This window comes from Manis javanica, chromosome 1 (assembly GCF_040802235.1).
Source record: "Manis javanica isolate MJ-LG chromosome 1, MJ_LKY, whole genome shotgun sequence".
Classification (NCBI taxonomy): Eukaryota; Metazoa; Chordata; class Mammalia; order Pholidota; family Manidae; genus Manis; species Manis javanica.
In genome coordinates this window covers 205,017,591-205,035,147 of record NC_133156.1, presented here as the reverse complement: position 1 = coordinate 205,035,147, position 17,557 = coordinate 205,017,591, and the positions used below count along the sequence as shown (strand labels likewise).

At 38.2% G+C, this 17,557-nt stretch overlaps 1 protein-coding gene across 3 annotated transcripts in view; it reads right to left on the bottom strand.

The window, feature by feature from the left end:
* PIGF (phosphatidylinositol glycan anchor biosynthesis class F) overlaps positions 1 to 17,557 on the bottom strand; it is a 39,122-nt gene that overhangs the window by 20,732 nt on the left and 833 nt on the right. For all 3 annotated transcript variants that reach the window (XM_073213548.1, XM_073213538.1, XM_073213553.1), the window contains exons 2-4: positions 15,729 to 15,977; positions 14,467 to 14,558; positions 13,127 to 13,243 (exon numbers count right to left, since the gene is read on the bottom strand). In XM_073213548.1, the coding sequence (XP_073069649.1) occupies positions 13,127 to 13,243; positions 14,467 to 14,558; positions 15,729 to 15,956 (437 nt within the window). In that variant the 5' untranslated portion in view covers positions 15,957 to 15,977. The remainder of the gene's footprint in view (positions 1 to 13,126; positions 13,244 to 14,466; positions 14,559 to 15,728; positions 15,978 to 17,557) is intronic.

Genomic DNA, 17,557 nt, shown 5'->3' with positions numbered 1-17,557 from the left:
TATACTAAATTCTTGAAGAGAAGAAACTGAACCAGCACCTGTATGGTGGAGACATGAAGACTTAAGTTCCCTTCTCATGATAAAGTTCCAATTAATTTTAGATTAAACGAACTGAGAAACCTGTTCCTCCTTCTCCGTAGTTATCTATGTCCTGCACCCCTTGGTCTGTTACCTACACCAGGAAGAGGTACAAGACAAACAGCAGTCAGGATCAGGAGTCTGAAACACAAAAATGCTCCCTGACATTTGCTAATCCACCTGGCAAACATTTCTTGAGCACTTACTATTTGACTTTACTCAACATCTCACTCAGTTCTAACAATAACCCTGCAGAGTACATAGTAGTCTTATTCTAACAATGTTACCTATGAGGATCTGTGAAGTTAAATAGCTCGTCTAAGATCACTTGGCCACTAAGAAGGCAGAGCAGGAACTTGTATTCTGCCCCTCAATTAGTGGAGTCTTCTAAAAGTTTCTCTACCATCAGATGATCTGGATCCAAGTCCCAGCTCTACCTCTTAATGGCTTGGGCAATAACGGAACCTGTCAGCTTTTCAGTATCTTCATCTAGAAAATAGTGACAATAGGAGTATCTAACCAGATTGCTCTGAGAATTAAATGTTGTAACAGTATGAAAATGCTTTAAAAGCTGAAAAGCGCTTTTTTGCCTGTTACTATTTCATGCTATGCTTAGTATGATATTAAATAAATGTTTTATATTACAAATTGATTGTTTTTAGCTATAATCCTCTAGCAACTGAGCTGTTACTTGGCTGCATGTTAAAAATTCTAGGATATTTCTGTAGTCTACTGAAGTTTAAGTGGTATCAGAAATCTAACAGCTTTTTGACATAGGCCTAACTTTCAATAATCAGAAAATAAGTTCAGTACTGGCAAAATCTTACTCATTTTATAATTTTCATTTTGACTAGGTAGTACATTAATATGGTTCAAATTTCAAAAGATAACAAAGGGTAGTCAGTGGAAAATCTCCTTACCTTATCTTCTAGCTTCTCAGGTTCCCTTCCCAAAGACAACATTTCATCAGTTCCTTATGAATGAATCCTCCCAAAGATATACAGATATACCTCCTTTCCTGCCAACTTCTTACATAAATAGTAGCATCCTACACACATTTCTTCACCCTGCTTTTTTCTACCTAACAGCATATCAGTAAATAGAGAGAGTTGGTTGTTTTTTTTAACAGCTGCATAATATTCAACAGTGTGGACTCAATTTAACTTAATCCATCCCTTATTAAAGGACACTTAGGCTATTTTCAAAGCTGCAATGAGAAAACTCCTGTGTTTATCATCAGTTGATTTTTGACAAGAGGGTCAAGATCACTCCAAGGGGGAAAATGGTCTTTTCAACAAACGGTGTTGGGACAACTGGAAAGCCACAGGCAAAAGAATGCAGTTGGACCTTAACCCATAACATATAAAAGAACTAACACAAAATAGATCAAAGACCCAAATGTGAAAGCTAAAATTATAAAATTCTTAGAAGAAAACGTAGGAGTAAATCTTTTAACAACAGATTTGACAATGGATTCTTGGATATGACCCTAAAGAACAAGCAACAAAAACAAAAACAGATAAATTCATCAAAATTAAAACCCTTTATGCTTCACAGGACACCATTAAGAAGGTAAAAAGACAACCTACAGAAAGGGAGAAAATGTTTACAAATCATTTATCTGATAAGGGACTTGAATTTAGAATATGTAATTCCTACAACTTAATAATAAGGAGACAACCCAATTAAAAAATGAGCAAAGGATCTGAAAAGCTATTTCTTCAAGGAACATATACAATGGCCAAAAGGCACATGAAAAGATGCCTGACATCTTTAGTCAGTAGGGAAATGCAAGTAAAATACACAAGGAAGTAACACTTCATACATGGTGATAATCAAAAAGTCAAATAAGAAGGCGGAGCCAAGATGGCGGCGTGAGCAGAGCAGTGGAAATCTCCTCCCAAAAACACATAGAGCTATGAAAATATAACAAAGAAAAATCTTCCTAAAATAGAGACCACAGGACACAGGACAACATCCAGACCACATCTACACCTGCAAGAACCCAGCGCCTTGCAAAGGGGGTAAGATACAAGCCCCGGCCAGGCGGGACCTGAGCGCCCCTCCCCCCGGCTCCCGGCGGGTGGAAAGAAACCGGAGCGGTTTTTTTTTTTTTTCGGCGAGTGCTTTTTGGAAGCCTTAAAGGGACAGGGACCCCGTTGCTAGGGAGGCAGGGTGGCGGGACCGGTGAGCGGGTGCCTGGGACCGGCACTTGAGGATGGAGGAAATCGCGCATTTTTCCCCTTTTTTTTTTCTCTTTTTGGCGAGTGCTTTTTGGAAGCCTTAAAGGGACAGGGACCCCAGTGCTAGGGAGGCAGGGCGGCGGGACTGGTGAGCGGGTGCCTGGGACCGGCGCCTGAGGACAAAGAATATCCCGCGTTTTTCCCTGCGGGACCGGTGGGCGGGTGCCTGAGACCGGCACCTGAGGACGGAGGAAATCGTGCGTTTTTCCCCTTTTTTTTTCTCTTTTTGGCGAGTGCTTTTTGGAACCCTTAAAGGGACAGGGCCCCTGGTGCTAGGGAGGCAGGGCGGTGGGACTGGTGAGCGGGTGCCTGGGACCGGCGCCTGAGGACAAAGAATATCGCGCGTTCTTCCCTGCGGGACCAGTGGGCAGGTGCTTTTCGGAAGCCTTGAAGGGACAGGGGCCCTGGTGCTAGGGAGGCAGGGCAGCAGGACCAGTGAGCGGGTGCCTGGGACCAGCGCCTGAGGACAAAAAAAAAAATCAAGTGTTTTTTCCTTTTTTTTTTTTTTCTGTTCCCTCTCTCATTGTTGCTGTTGTTGTTTTGGTTTGGAGAGTGCTTTTTGTAAGTCTTAAAGGGGCAGGACAGGTCACTTAGACCAGAGGCATGGATTCTGGGGATCTCTGGGCACTCTAAACCCCTGGGCAGCAGGGAGCACAGAGGCCCCTTATGGAGATAAATAGCCTCCCAGCCGCTCCCCCTAAAACGGGGCTCCACCATTTTGGAGGAGCAGCCCCAGCCAGGCTACGCCCACAGCAACAGCGGAGATAAACCCCATAGCAAACAGTCAGGAAGCAGAAGCCCTGTCTGCACACAGCTGCCCAGCACAAGCCACTAGAGGTCGCTATTCTCCCAGGAGAGGAAGGCCACAAACCAACAAGAAGGGAAGCTCTTCCAGCGGTAACTTGTACCAGCTCTGCACACTATCTCTATCACCATTAAAAGGCAAAACTACAGGCAGACAAAGATCACAGAGACAACACCTGAGAAGGAGACAGACCTAACCAGTCCTCCTGAAAAAGAATTCAAAATAAAAATCATGACCATGCTGAAAGAGATGCAGAGAAAAATGCAAGAGCAATGGGATGAGATGCAGAGAAAAATGCAAGAGCAGTGGGATGAAGTCTGGAGGGAGATCACAGATGTCAGGAAGGAGATCACAGAAGTGAAACAATCCCTGGAAGGATTTATAAGCAGAATGGATAAGATGCAAGAGACCATTGAAGGAATAGAAGCCAGAGAACAGGAACGTATAGAAGCTGACATAGAGAGAGATAAAAGGATCTCCAGGAATGAAACAACACTAAGAGAACTATGTGACCAAGCCAAAAGGAATAATATTCATATTATAGGGATTCCAGAAGAAGAAGAAAGAGGAAAAGGGATAGAAAGTCTCTTTGAAGAAATAATTGCTGAAAACTTCCCCAAACTGGGGGAGGAAATAATCGAACAGACCATGGAATTACACAGAACCCCCAACAGAAAGGATCCAAGGAGGACAACACCAAGACACATAGTAATTAAAATGGCAAGGATCAAGGACAAGGAAAGAGTTTTAAAGGCAGCTAGAGAGAAAAAGGTCACCTATAAAGGAAAACCCATCAGGCTAACATCAGACTTCTCAACAGAAACCCTACAGGCCAGAAGAGAATGGCATGATATACTTAATGCAATGAAACAGAAGGGCCTTGAACCTAGGATACTGTATCCAGCACGACTATCATTTAAATATGATGGCGGGATTAAACAATTCCCAGACAAGCAAAAGCTGAGGGAATTTGCTTCCCACAAACCACCTCTACAGGTCATCCTACAGGGACTGCTCTAAATGGGAAGACCCCTAAAAAGAGCACAGAACAAAACACACAACATATGAAGAATGGAGGAGGAGGAATAAGAAAGGAGAGAAGAAAAGAATCTCCAGACAATGTATATAACAGCTCAATAAGCGAGCTAAGTTAGGCAGTAAGATACTAAAGAAGTTAACCTTGAACCTTTGGTAACCACGAGTCTAAAGCCTGCAATGGCAATAAGTACATATCTCTCAATACCTTTGGTAACCACGAATCTAAAGCCTGCAATGGCAATAAGTACATATCTCTCAATAGTCACCCTAAATGTAAATGGACTTAATGCACCAATCAAAAGACACAGAGTAATAGAATGGATAAAAAAGCAAGACCCATCTATATGCTGCTTACAAGAAACTCACCTTACACCCAAAGATAAGCATAGACTAAAAGTCAAGGGATGGAAAAACATATTTCAGGCAAACAACAGTGAGAAGAAAGCAGGGGTTGCAGTACTAATATCAGACAAAATAGACTTCAAAACAAAGAAAGTAACAAGAGATAAAGAAGGACACTACATAATGATAAAGGGCTCAGTCCAACAAGAGGATATAACCATTCTAAATATATATGCACCCAATACAGGAGCACCAGCATATGTGAAGCAAATACTAACAGAACTAAAGAGGGAAATAGACTGCAATGCATTCATTGTAGGAGACATCAACACACCACTCACCCCGAAGGATAGATCCACTGGGCAGAAAATAAGTAAGAACACAGAGGCACTGAACAACACCCTAGAACAGATGGACCTAATAGACATTTATAGAACACTACATCCAAAAGCAACAGGATATACATTCTTCTCAAGTGCACATGGAACATTCTCCAGAATAGACCACACACTAGCTCACAAAAAGAGCCTCAGTAAACTCCAAAATATTGAAATTCTACCAACCAATTTTTCAGACCACAAAGGTATAAAAGTAGAAATAAATTCTACAAAGAAAACAAAAAGGCTCACAAACACATGGAGGCTTAACAACATGCTACTAAATAATCAATGGATCAATGAACAAATCAAAATAGAGATCAAGGAATATACAGAAACAAATGACCACAACAACACTAAGCCCCAACTTCTGTGGGACGCAGCGAAAGCAGTCCTAAGAGGAAAGTATATAGCAATCCAGGCACACTTGAAGAAGGAAGAACAATCCCAAATGAATAGTCTAACATCACAATTATTGAAATTGGAAAAAGAAGAGCAAATGAGGCCTAAAGTCAGCAGAAGGAGGGACATAATAAAGATCAGAGAAGAAATAAACAAAATTGAGAAGAATAAAACAATAGCAAAAATCAATGAAACCAAGAGCTGGTTCTTTGAGAAAATGAACAAAATAGATAAGCCTCTAGCCAAACTTACTAAGAGAAAAAGAGAATCAACACAAATCAACGTAATCAGAAATGAGAATGGAAAAATCACGACAGACTCCACAGAAATACAAAGAAGTATTAAAGACTACTATGAAAACCTACATGCCAACAAGCTGGAAAACCTAGAAGAAATGGACAACTTCCTAGAAAAATACAACCTCCCAAGACTGACCAAGGAAGAAACACAAAAGTTAAACAAACCAATTATGAGCAAAGAAATTGAAACGGTAATCAAAAAACTACCCAAGAACAAAACCCCGGGGCCACACGGATTTACCTCCGAATTTTATCAGACTCACAGAGAAGACATAATACCCATTCTCCTTAAAGTGTTCCAAAAAATAGAAGAAGAGGGAATACTCCCAAACTCATTCTATGAAGCCAACATCACCCTAATACCAAAACCAGGCAAAGACCCCACCAAAAAAGATAATTACAGACCAATATCCCTGATGAATGTAGATGCAAAAATACTCAATAAAATATTAGCAAACAGAATTCAACAGTATATCAAAACGATCATACACCATGACCAAGTGGGGTTCATCCCAGGGATGCAAGGATGGTACAACATTCGAAAATCCATCAACATCATCCACCATATCAACAAAAAGAAAGACAAAAACCACATGATCATCTCCATAGATGCTGAAAAAGCATTTGACAAAATTCAACATCCATTCATGATAAAAACTCTCAGCAAAATGGGAATACAGGGCAAGTACCTCAACATAATAAAGGCCATATATGATAAACCCACAGCCAGCATTATATTGAACAGCGAGAAGCTGAAAGCATTTCCTCTGAGATCGGGAACCAGACAGGGATGCCCACTCTCCCCACTGTTATTTAACATAGTACTGGAGGTCCTAGCCATGGCAATCAGACAAAACAAAGAAATACAAGGAATCCAGATTGGTAAAGAAGAAGTTAAACTGTCACTATTTGCAGATGATATGATACTGTACATAAAACACCCTAAAGACTCCACTCCAAAACTACTAGAACTGATATCGGAATACAGCAAAGTTGCAGGATACAAAATTAACACACAGAAATCTGTAGCTTTCCTATACACTAACAATGAATCAATGGAAAGAGAAATCAGGAAAACAATTCCATTCACCATTGCATCAAAAAGAATAAAATACCTAGGAATAAACCTAACCAAAGAAGTGAAAGACTTATACTCTCAAAACTACAAGTCACTCTTAAGAGAAATTAAAGGGGACACTAATAAATGGAAACTCATCCCATGCTCATGGCTAGGAAGAATTAATATCGTCAAAATGGCCATCCTGCCCAAAGCAATATACAGATTTGATGCAATCCCTCTCAAATTACCAGCAACATTCTTCAATGAATTGGAACAAATAATTCAAAAATTCATATGGAAACACCAAAGACCCTGAATAGCCAAAGCAATCCTGAAAAAGAAGAATAAAGTAGGGGGGATCTCACTCCCCAACTTCAAGCTCTACTACAAAGCCATAGTAATCAAGACAATTTGGTACTGGCACAAGAACAGAGCCACAGACCAGTGGAACAGATTAGAGACTCCAGAAATTAACCCAAACATATATGGTCAATTAATATTTGATAAAGGAGCCATGGACATACAATGGCAAAATGACAGTCTCTTCAACAGATGGTGCTGGCAAAACTGGACAGCTACATGTAGGAGAATGAAACTGGACTGTTGTCTAACCCCATATACAAAGATAAACTCAAAATGGATCAAAGACCTAAATGTAAGTCATGAAACCATTAAACTCTTGGAAAAAAACATAGGCAAAAACCTCTTAGACATAAACATGAGTGACCTCTTCTTGAACATATCTCCCCGGGCAAGGAAAACAACAGCAAAAATGAGCAAGTGGGACTACATTAAGCTGAAAAGCTTCTGTACAGCGAAAGACACCATCAATAGAACAAAAAGGAACCCTACAGTATGGGAGAATATATTTGAAAATGACAGATCCGATAAAGGCTTGACGTCCAGAATATATAAAGAGCTCACATGCCTCAACAAACAAAAAACAAATAACCCAATTAAAAAATGGGCAGAGGAACTGAACAGACAGTTCTCTAAAAAAGAAATACAGATGGCCAAGAGACACATGAAAAGATGCTCCACATCGCTAATTATCAGAGAAATGCAAATTAAAACTACAATGAGGTATCACCTCACACCAGTAAGGATAGCTGCCATCCAAAAGACAAACAACAACAAATGTTGGCGAGGCTGTGGAGAAAGGGGAACCCTCCTACACTGCTGGTGGGAATGTAAATTAGTTCAACCATTGTGGAAAGCAGTATGGAGGTTCATCAAAATGCTCAAAACAGACCTACCATTTGACCCAGGAATTCCACTCCTAGGAATTTACCCTAAGAACACAGCAATCAAGTTTGAGAAAGACAGATGCACCCCTATGTTTATCACAGCACTATTTACAATAGCCAAGAATCGGAAGCAACCTAAATGTCCATCGGTAGATGAATGGATAAAGAAGATGTGGTACATATACACAGTGGAATACTACTCAGTCATAAGTAGTGGAAAAATCCAACCATTTGCAGCAACATGGATGGAGCTGGAGAGTATTATGCTCAGTGAAATAAGCCAAGCGGAGAAAGAGAAATACCAAATGATTTCACTCATCTGAGGAGTATAGGAACAAAGGAAAAACTGAAGGAACAAAACAGCAGCGGAATTACACAACCCAAAAATGGACTAACAGGTACCAAAGGGAAAGGAACTGGGGAGGATGGGTGGGCAGGGAGGGATAAGGGGGGGAGAAGAAGAAGGGAGGTATTAAGATTAGCATGCATGGGGGGAGGGAGAAAGGGGAGGGTGGGCTGCACAACACAGAGAGGACAAGTAGTGACTCTACAACATTTTGCTAAGCTGATGGACAGTAATCGTAATGTGGTTGTTAGGGGGGACCTGATATAGGGGAGAGCATAGTAAACATAGTATTCTTCATGTAGGTATAGATTAAAAATTAAAAAAAGAGAAAGAAAGAAAGAAAGAAAGAAAAGGGGGATTACTCCTTGATAGGATAAAGCCATTGGTAAATCAAAGATCAATGCATGCTTTAAATATCCTTAATGTTGATCACTTAAAGGGTGTCAGATGATCAGCTATGGAGGTACTCTTTTCTGATAATATTCCTTTCTCTTAATAAAAAAAAAAAAAAAAAGAAGTTACTGTGTGCTGACCTCCAATGAGTTCTGCACAGTGGTATAGAGTTCATGCCAAAGTGTGGGCAAAGGGTCTGTTTGTTTCTATGCAGAAGATCAAGGCCTAGCTTGGATACCCAGAAAATGAACTAAGATACGATATGAGGAGGAGCTTCCGGCATCAGCACTCTCTGGAGGACTTGTGCCAGGGGATGATCATCAAAAAGCCTCCACAGGGATCCGGACGATGCTGCGGTTGTGGCTGCATCCAGCCCACTGTCTCCTGGACTTGCCATTGGAATGAGGAGGGAGATGTCTAGGCTGGCATGTGCATACAGTGAGACAACGAATTTGACCGGATCTGTACTGTTGGAACTCAACCAGGAGTTGGGAGGGGTGCAAGGTGTAGCACTCCAAAATCTTATGACTATAGACTATCTACGGTTAAAAGAACATATGGGATGTGAACAGATCCCAGAAATGGGCTGCTTTAATTTGTCTGATTTCTCTCAGACGGTTCAAGTACAGTTGGACAATATCCATCATATCATAGATAAATTTTCACAAATGCCTAGGGTGCCTAAATGGTTTTCTTGGCTTCACTGGAGATGGATGGTAATTATAGATTTGCTTTGTTTATGTCACCGTATTCCTATTATGTTAATACGTGTGTGCAAATTAGTTAGTAGTTTAAAACCTATACATACTTAAGGTACTCTACAAGAAGATATGTCAAAGAAATAATCAATCCTCTCATGTTTCCTTCCATATGCTACATCTGTAGCTTTTCTTCTTTCTTCCTAATTACAACCCTTAAATAGAATTCGTGCCTCATATCGAATTTACCGAGTATCATAATTCCTCCAGGTGGTAAAGATACCTCGAGACAAGTGCTGGGCATAGAAGCCACAGGGCATAAATCTGCAAAGAAGTAAAAAGCTAACCTTTGCAAACAATATGGCTTCTCTCTCACTTACCAACTTTACATTTCTCTGTATGGCCCTGGAAGATGACTGGTTAGCCAGAGACAGGTAAGATTCCTCAAGGGAGGAACAACCTAAGACAGGCACAGTTGCAGGGGGGCCATCAGGTGAGAATTTGGGGATCAACAGAGGTGAGGCTCAGAACCTCACCCCCCCTGCTTTGAGAGAAATCTTCTGCATCCGTGGATGTTTTGCTGCCCTTGTCTAGCCTGGATTAATACTTAGTCCATAGGCACACACCTGATCATCTGATCATCTACATTTGCCCTCTTACAGCACTAAACTATGTTTTCTACCTTTATCTTGCATCTACCTACCACTTCAGCATTTTATTAAAAATAAAAATAATAATAATAATAAAGGGAGAAATGTGGGATCAACATATAAATCAAGTACAAAAATCAAACAAATATTCATAGTTGACCTGATTGTTTATAGGTCATAATGCGTGATGAAAACCAAAAGTTTCTGTGATGAATACCCTTGTACGGTTCACCATACAAGAATTTATTCACTATTTAAGAATTCGTTCACCATGTAACAACTTGTTCGTTATGCTTCAGAAGATTGGAGACTGACGAGAATTAGACTTGAGATGGATTAATGATTGTACATTGAGCATTGACCCCCCTATACTGAATTTTATTGTTGTTACCAACCATTTGATCAATAAATATGAGAGATGCCCTCTCAAAAAAAAAAAAAAAAAATGAAAAGCTACAAAAACTGAATTACGTAAGGACACCATTGTGGCTTTAAGGCTTCAGGAAATGGATAGGAGAAATTTGAAGTCCTTCTAAAATCCTCAGAATTTTCTAAAGCAAGATACCCTAAACAAAAAAGTTAGGCACGAGTCTATAAAAATAGGAAGAATTGAAATACCAACTTGAAAATTAAAACTCTGAAAAGATTCATAAAATAGAAATGACTGATTACATTATAAATTATTTTTGAAAAACTGATTTTCTGAAGCCCTGCAGGCATGCACTCCACTTTACTGGATCATTTATTTAAATGAACTGGCTGAAATTGTGTTCAATTTTTTGTTTTGGAAATAAACTTTTTAAATGTTTCTAGAAAAAAAAAAAGTCAAATAATAACAAGTCTTGGCAAGGATGTAGAACAGGAGCCCTCATACACTGCTATGGGAACATAAAATGGTGCAGCCACTTTGGAGAACAGTCTGGCCATTCCTCAAATGATTAAACATGGAGTTACCATATGACCCAGAAATTCCACTAAGCATAAACTCAAGAGAAATAATAACATACATCCCCACAAATATCTGTACATAAACATTTATAGCAACTTAGTCATAACAGCACAAAGTGGAAGCAACCCCATCCCATCCATCAGCTGATGAAAGGATAAATAAACAAAATACGGTATATATCCATACAACAGAATGTTATTCAGCCATAAAAAGGAATGAAATACTGATACATGCTACAGCATGGACAAGCCTTGAAAACATGTTATGTTAAAGAAGCCAATCACAAAAGATCACATTTTATATTATAACAGTTTATGATATGTCCAGAATAGGCATATTCATAGAAACAGTAAGTACACTAGTGGTTGCTCAGAGCTAGGGGAGAGGGAATAAGGAGTGACAGCTACAGGGAATGGGTATCTTTCTGAGGTGATGAAAATGTTCTAAAATTGACTGGTGATGGTTGTACATACCTGTGGAAATACTAAAAACCATTGAATTGTACACTTTAAACAGGTGAAGTGGATGATATCTGCCTTACAGTTCAATACTGTTTTAAAAACCCATCTCCAAGCTACCTCAGTTCCCCTAGTGTATATGAACCATACTCTCCACATCTGGGCTTAACTTCCCATCAGAATTTCAACAACTCCCTTCCCCACTTCGTAATAACTTAGAAGATAACCCTACCCACACCCACTTCCAAAAGCAAATCTGCAGTTTTTTTCCAAGGAAAAGTGCCATACTTATTATAATATTTATTTTATTTCTTAAACATTTAACTGTATAGAACTGTCCTACCCTTAAGTTCCTCTTTTTTATGTGTTACTGGTGAAGTTTTTGAGTGTTATGCCCCATCCTTGTCCTTCCCATAAGCTGTGTTTTTAATTGCCCAATTTTGCATAGTTCAGGGATTTTTTTGGAATGCATATGCCATATTATAACAGCACTAACTGTAGAATCAGATGACAATGCCTCCCTCAAATACGTCATTATCAGAAAACATAATTCAAAGCTAAAATGCTAAAAGAAAGTAATGTTATTTGGGATACTGTGGTAACAAGTGTTCCTAAACGGACACGAGATGGTTCAGAAGAGGAACCAAAAGTACTCATTTCAAAAGGAAGAAGTCAGTAGTTCATGCAGCCTAGCTACCCAGCATGCATCCTTTGTGCTACCTGGGCTGCTCCCTTCCAAAGCACACAAAAATACCATGTTCCATTTCAGTTTCTATGGTTTCATTCATTCCCCTGGCATGGTGTGTCCTTCCTTTTCCCCTTGGTCTCACCAAATCTCATACTACTGATCCAAGTCCTTCATAGACCATCCCCCTTCCAGCTCATTCTTCAGTGTCTCCCACCCCTCTGAGTTCCTACAGCACTTCCTGTCTGATTTACAATCTTAGTCTCATATTGTTTGCTCACTTCACTCTTGCAACTCGAACATACAAGCTCCTCAGGGAGAGGATCATTACTAATATTTCAGAATCCACACAGAGTGCAACACAAAGCACAGAGTAAGAAACTCAAGAAGTTCCTGCTGCTGGGTGATAAATAGAACAAAATCATGGGCACCAAATAACCTTCCAGTTTCTTCAGTTACAACCCAACCATTTCTGGTACAAATCACTTCAATGCCTTTCAAGAAGCTAAAATTTTAACTTAGCTATGCTGAAAATATATATGGCTACTAAGGAAATAAAATCCTTTAGAACTTACACTCAGACATCTTATCACAAGAGGCTAAATAAGAAATTATAGTTGTTACACTAAACATCTTTAGATTGTGGGCCCCAATTTTATGTTATAAGATGGATGGAAGCAATTTTATCTGTAGCAATTTTATCACAGTGACAAATTATCCCTAAGGAGTAGTTATTAAAGCTTTCTCTTGGTAGCCAAAACCTTTTTTCAACAAAAAGCTAAGTGGAATTCTACTATACAGAAAAAAAAGCACAGCTGACTTTGCTAAAATGGAGGGAAGGGGACTGTAGTTCTGCCCGCTTGGGTCACTCTCAAGTACATTCCACCCCTTCCCTGTCCCCAGTCTGCAACTGCAACGGGTCCTTAAGGCATCTAGGAGAACCATTCAGTGCAGAGAAACACACAGGGAACAAGCAGCAAACTGGCATAGATAGAAAAATACTACATTAATTTTTCTAAATTTCAAACATCACTAAAATATAAAATTAAAACTTACCCATGCCTACTGAAAACTCTTAGCCATGCTTTGATGTTTGGTCCTAACAAACACAAACAAGGTACAGTAGTAAAAGTGGACAAAATAACTGCAAACAAAAATGTTTCCAACACCAACCTAGAAAAAAAGTTTAATTTTTTAGAAGCGTTAAAGGTGCACATACATATACACATAATCTCCCTTACCTTAATAGATTTAATATGAAAATATTTTTATACTTTACTTTGAAAGGTAACCTGAATCCTATCAAAATGGTAACTATAAAAAATTTTACTACCAAAATGCAAGTAATAAAAAACAATCTAGCAAATATCTGGCTTTAAAGTTCAGAAGTGTTAAATACTCTATGATCCATACTGACACTGTCCATTTCAAGAAACCCTATTTCTATAAAATTAACTTTCTTCCTCAATAGTCTCTAGAACTTTCTCTGCAATCAGTGGTTCAACTTTAAGTTGTATCAGAACTACTTGGAAAGGTAGATAAACTAAAGATTGGGAGGCCCACCTGTAGTTTCTGACTAAGGCCTGAGAACTTGCATTTTTATTAAATGATGATACTGCTGGTTTTAGAACCACACTGAGGATCACTGCTCCAGACATTCTGCTCTGAAATGGATGAGACAGAAACTACCATTTCCCATTACAAACCTCTAGTCTTTCCCTCTCTAGAAAAGAATTACCTGATAATTAAGTGCATATATAACTATATACAAATATATACAAGACTACATACATAGCTATACATGTGTCACAACACTCATTTCACCACGACCATTAATCACTGCTAAACTCAAGTTTCACAATCTAAGGTACATTGCATAAGAAACATTCATGAGTTTAGTTTTCACTAATTTAAAATTGGTCAGTTTTGGAAAAGTGCTGAGTTAAATTTTACTTCTAAATCATAAACATTTGTTTATTAAGTAATTAAATACAGGAATCTAATGACTTTTTTTTAAGAAAAACTCTCTTCAAGCACTTCAGAATCACATTTACTAAGAACTGATAGGTTAATTATAACTAACTTACATGTATCATTATAAGTCAGAGGTTTTGAGGGCCACACATTTATTCATACAATGTAGTTCTCTTCTACCTCCCCACCACATGCAACTGGTTAATAACAGGCTAGGTAATAGAAGCATTTAATGAATTAAGTTACTCCACTATTTTTCTAAAATATAACACTGCTAAGGAAGGGCAATGATGTCAGTATCCTCTGATCCAATAATTAAATACACCATGTTTTTTTCTCTATCATCAAAAGAATTAGCACATTGTTTAGTAAATGAGTGTTTTAAAATATAATTTGCCTTAAGGTAAAAATTTCAGACTTACTCTATTAGTGGTGCTCCATATAGAACAAAAATTACATGAAAGAAGAAACAAGACATAAGAAAGTAGATACAGCATTTCAAAAATCTGGTTACCTAAAAAAGAAATGAATAATTTAAAGACTCAGGAGAATGCCTAAAGGACAGTGAATGCTTCCATTTTATCTGTGAATACCATGTATTCCCGTGTGAGAGAGTTGAACATTCTTTGCGTTTGGCCATGCTGAAGTCACATCACATGACCTGTGCATAGTCAGGTGCTCGGGCCTCAACACAGTCCTGACAAAAAGCCTGCAAGGCAAGTATCACCTTACCCACCCACCCAACCAGCACTAGAGTTTCTATAGCATATATTCAGCTATGTTATTAATCAGTATTTACAAAATATTTACCAGTAATGCTAGGATACCAAAAAAAAGAGCTAGATTACAGTTATTATGTCATGATAGATGAAATACTTACAGAAAATAATGACAATAATTTTATTTCATTTAAACACATAATTTCTAGGAAAATTGCACCAAATAAGCACAATACTAAATAGTGCCCAAGATCATATTCATGTTACTGTATGATTCAAATTAAAAAAAACTTGCATGTCTGGTTATCAGGGTGTGAGACCTACTGGGTTTGATGCTTAAGAAGATCTCATAAAACACACATTCAGCTTTTTAAATCATAGGGCAGTAAATGTATTTTAAACTACCTAACAGAGAGCTTACATATAATATTGAATAATGTTAAGTGAGGACTTTGTAATAGTTAAGGGTTAAACTATAGCACATATTTCAGAAAATAGATTCTGATATCTGAAAATTTTAACACTATTTTGTTAAGGAAGGCCATATTTGAAACAAGAGCTACCACAGAGGCTTATTTTGTAATTTCTGAAAAACTACTAAGTGTCTTTCAGAAATGCAAAGAAGAAATGAAAATAAACTGAAATGTCTTATATAATATGGTTTAAAGATACAACTATTATATATATCTACCTTCAATGGTGACATAAAACATGACTAATAGGTTCACAATGCTGTAACACCCACTAAAAATGTCCTATTTCCACAATAAATACATAGCAAGGAGCTATCCAATACTGTGGTCAGCCTTCCAGAAAGTAAAAAGCTACTGGTTTGAAAAAAAAAGATAAGGTTCTCCTTACTCACTGTAAATAGACCAACCCAATGAGTACTTAATACTTTATTCTTCCCTTAAAAGAAACACCAGCTTCAATCTAAAAATCAGCTATCAAGAAATAAGCCTTACCTTGTATGTTAATGAACTTCTTTTAGAGGATGCACTTCGTTTCACTACTAAATATACTACTAGATTGACGGTAGTTACAAAAACAGAACAGATGCACAACCATGTCAAGTGTGTTTCCAATACTGAGAAGTTCTCCAAGAAGAATGATGGAATAAAAATGCTTAGGATAATTGAAAATATGCATAAAAGATGGGTATACAGTAGTCTCTTGATATCAGTATCTTTCATGGTGTTTCCTTGAGTGGCTCTCTAATAAAAAACAAATTAAGAAAAGAGCATATGCAATAATGACTTTTCCATTGTCCTAAATGCTCCAATGCCTTAAAGTAAGCCACGAACCAGTCAATTATCTATGGACAGTAACATACAGCTGACCCTTAATCAACACAGGTTTGAACTGCACAGGCCCACTTATATGTGGATTTTTTTCAGTACATACATTGGAAAAATTTTTGGAGATTGGTAACAATTTTAAAAAACATCTTTGTTTCTCTGGATTACTTTATTGTACTAACACATACTCTATACAAAATATGTGTTAACTGAGTGTTGTTACTGGTAAGAATTCCAGTCAACAGTAGGCTACTAGAAGGTAAGTTTTGGGGGAGTCAAAAGTTATACATGGGTTTTCAACTGAGGCCCTAACCCCTGAGTTGTTCAAGAGTCAACTGTTTAAGTTTCAGAATATAGGAAGATGAGTATGTGCAAATGCACATGTAGACTAGTGTGGTACAAACAGCTCTCAGAATCTAAAAAGGACAAATTTACTAATTTCTTAAATATTTGTGACTAGTTTCTGCAAAAGGGTTATATACTAGGATGAATTTAGCAATTCATTTTCCTTATTTTGCCAAAATCACAGAGATGAAAACTGCATGAATTAACTATCTGCCCTTATAGTTACATAACTATAACTGGAAATATAACCTACACATTCTAGAAACTCATGAATACACCATGGCTAAATTGTTGGCATTTTACCAATGTGGACCCTTCTCTTACATCATAGTAGTTCAAATCTTCTGGCAAATGCCAGTGACACCAAGTGCACACTCAAATACTCAAACGGTGGCCAATGTAACCAAGAAAATTCAAAGAACATTGTGCATTGTGCTTAACCAAAGTTCCCCAGTGCTTCAGAAATACCAAAATGACAATGTCTGTTACTAAGTGCTAGATTCCAATCCAAAGTAGAACATAATAGGAGGAAAAAAGCTTTTATATATATAAAGCATAAGTTTTATATATATATTTATAAATTACCTAATAGAGAACTTATACATAGTATTGACTGTTCAGGATCCAAAAGAAGGCAGGTCCATTTGGGCAGCCCCTGGGCCATGCTGAAATGGCACTTGAGCAGGCTGGCCAGGGGCACAGAGGCTCTCAGTCATTTAGGCAGTTAGCAGGAAATGCTCATTATATAAATGTAAAGTAATGGTCCACATTACATTGTGAATATTCAAGGGGAAAAAGTATACAGTATATATATTTTATACACACACCCAGAGGGCGCCCACTAATGCAAAAGGGCGAGTCCAGACCTTACCCTAACAGCTCTTTTTAATTCACACTGTATATTTCAAAGGCAAATATTTTACTGATAAGGAAACAGGCTAAGACAAGTTAGGAGTCACGTGGAAGGTCCCAAGCTCCCAAGTGCTAAAGCCATTTCAAAGTCTAGCTTTTATACCTTTAATATAAAAATATACACTAGGGGTCGAGAGGAGAATGAATACCAAGAAGGGAGAAAGGACACGTGTTTCACAGGTGTCATCCTCAACTGACTGTGGGGCGGGGAGGGAGTTAGGAATTCATTGTCTCAACAG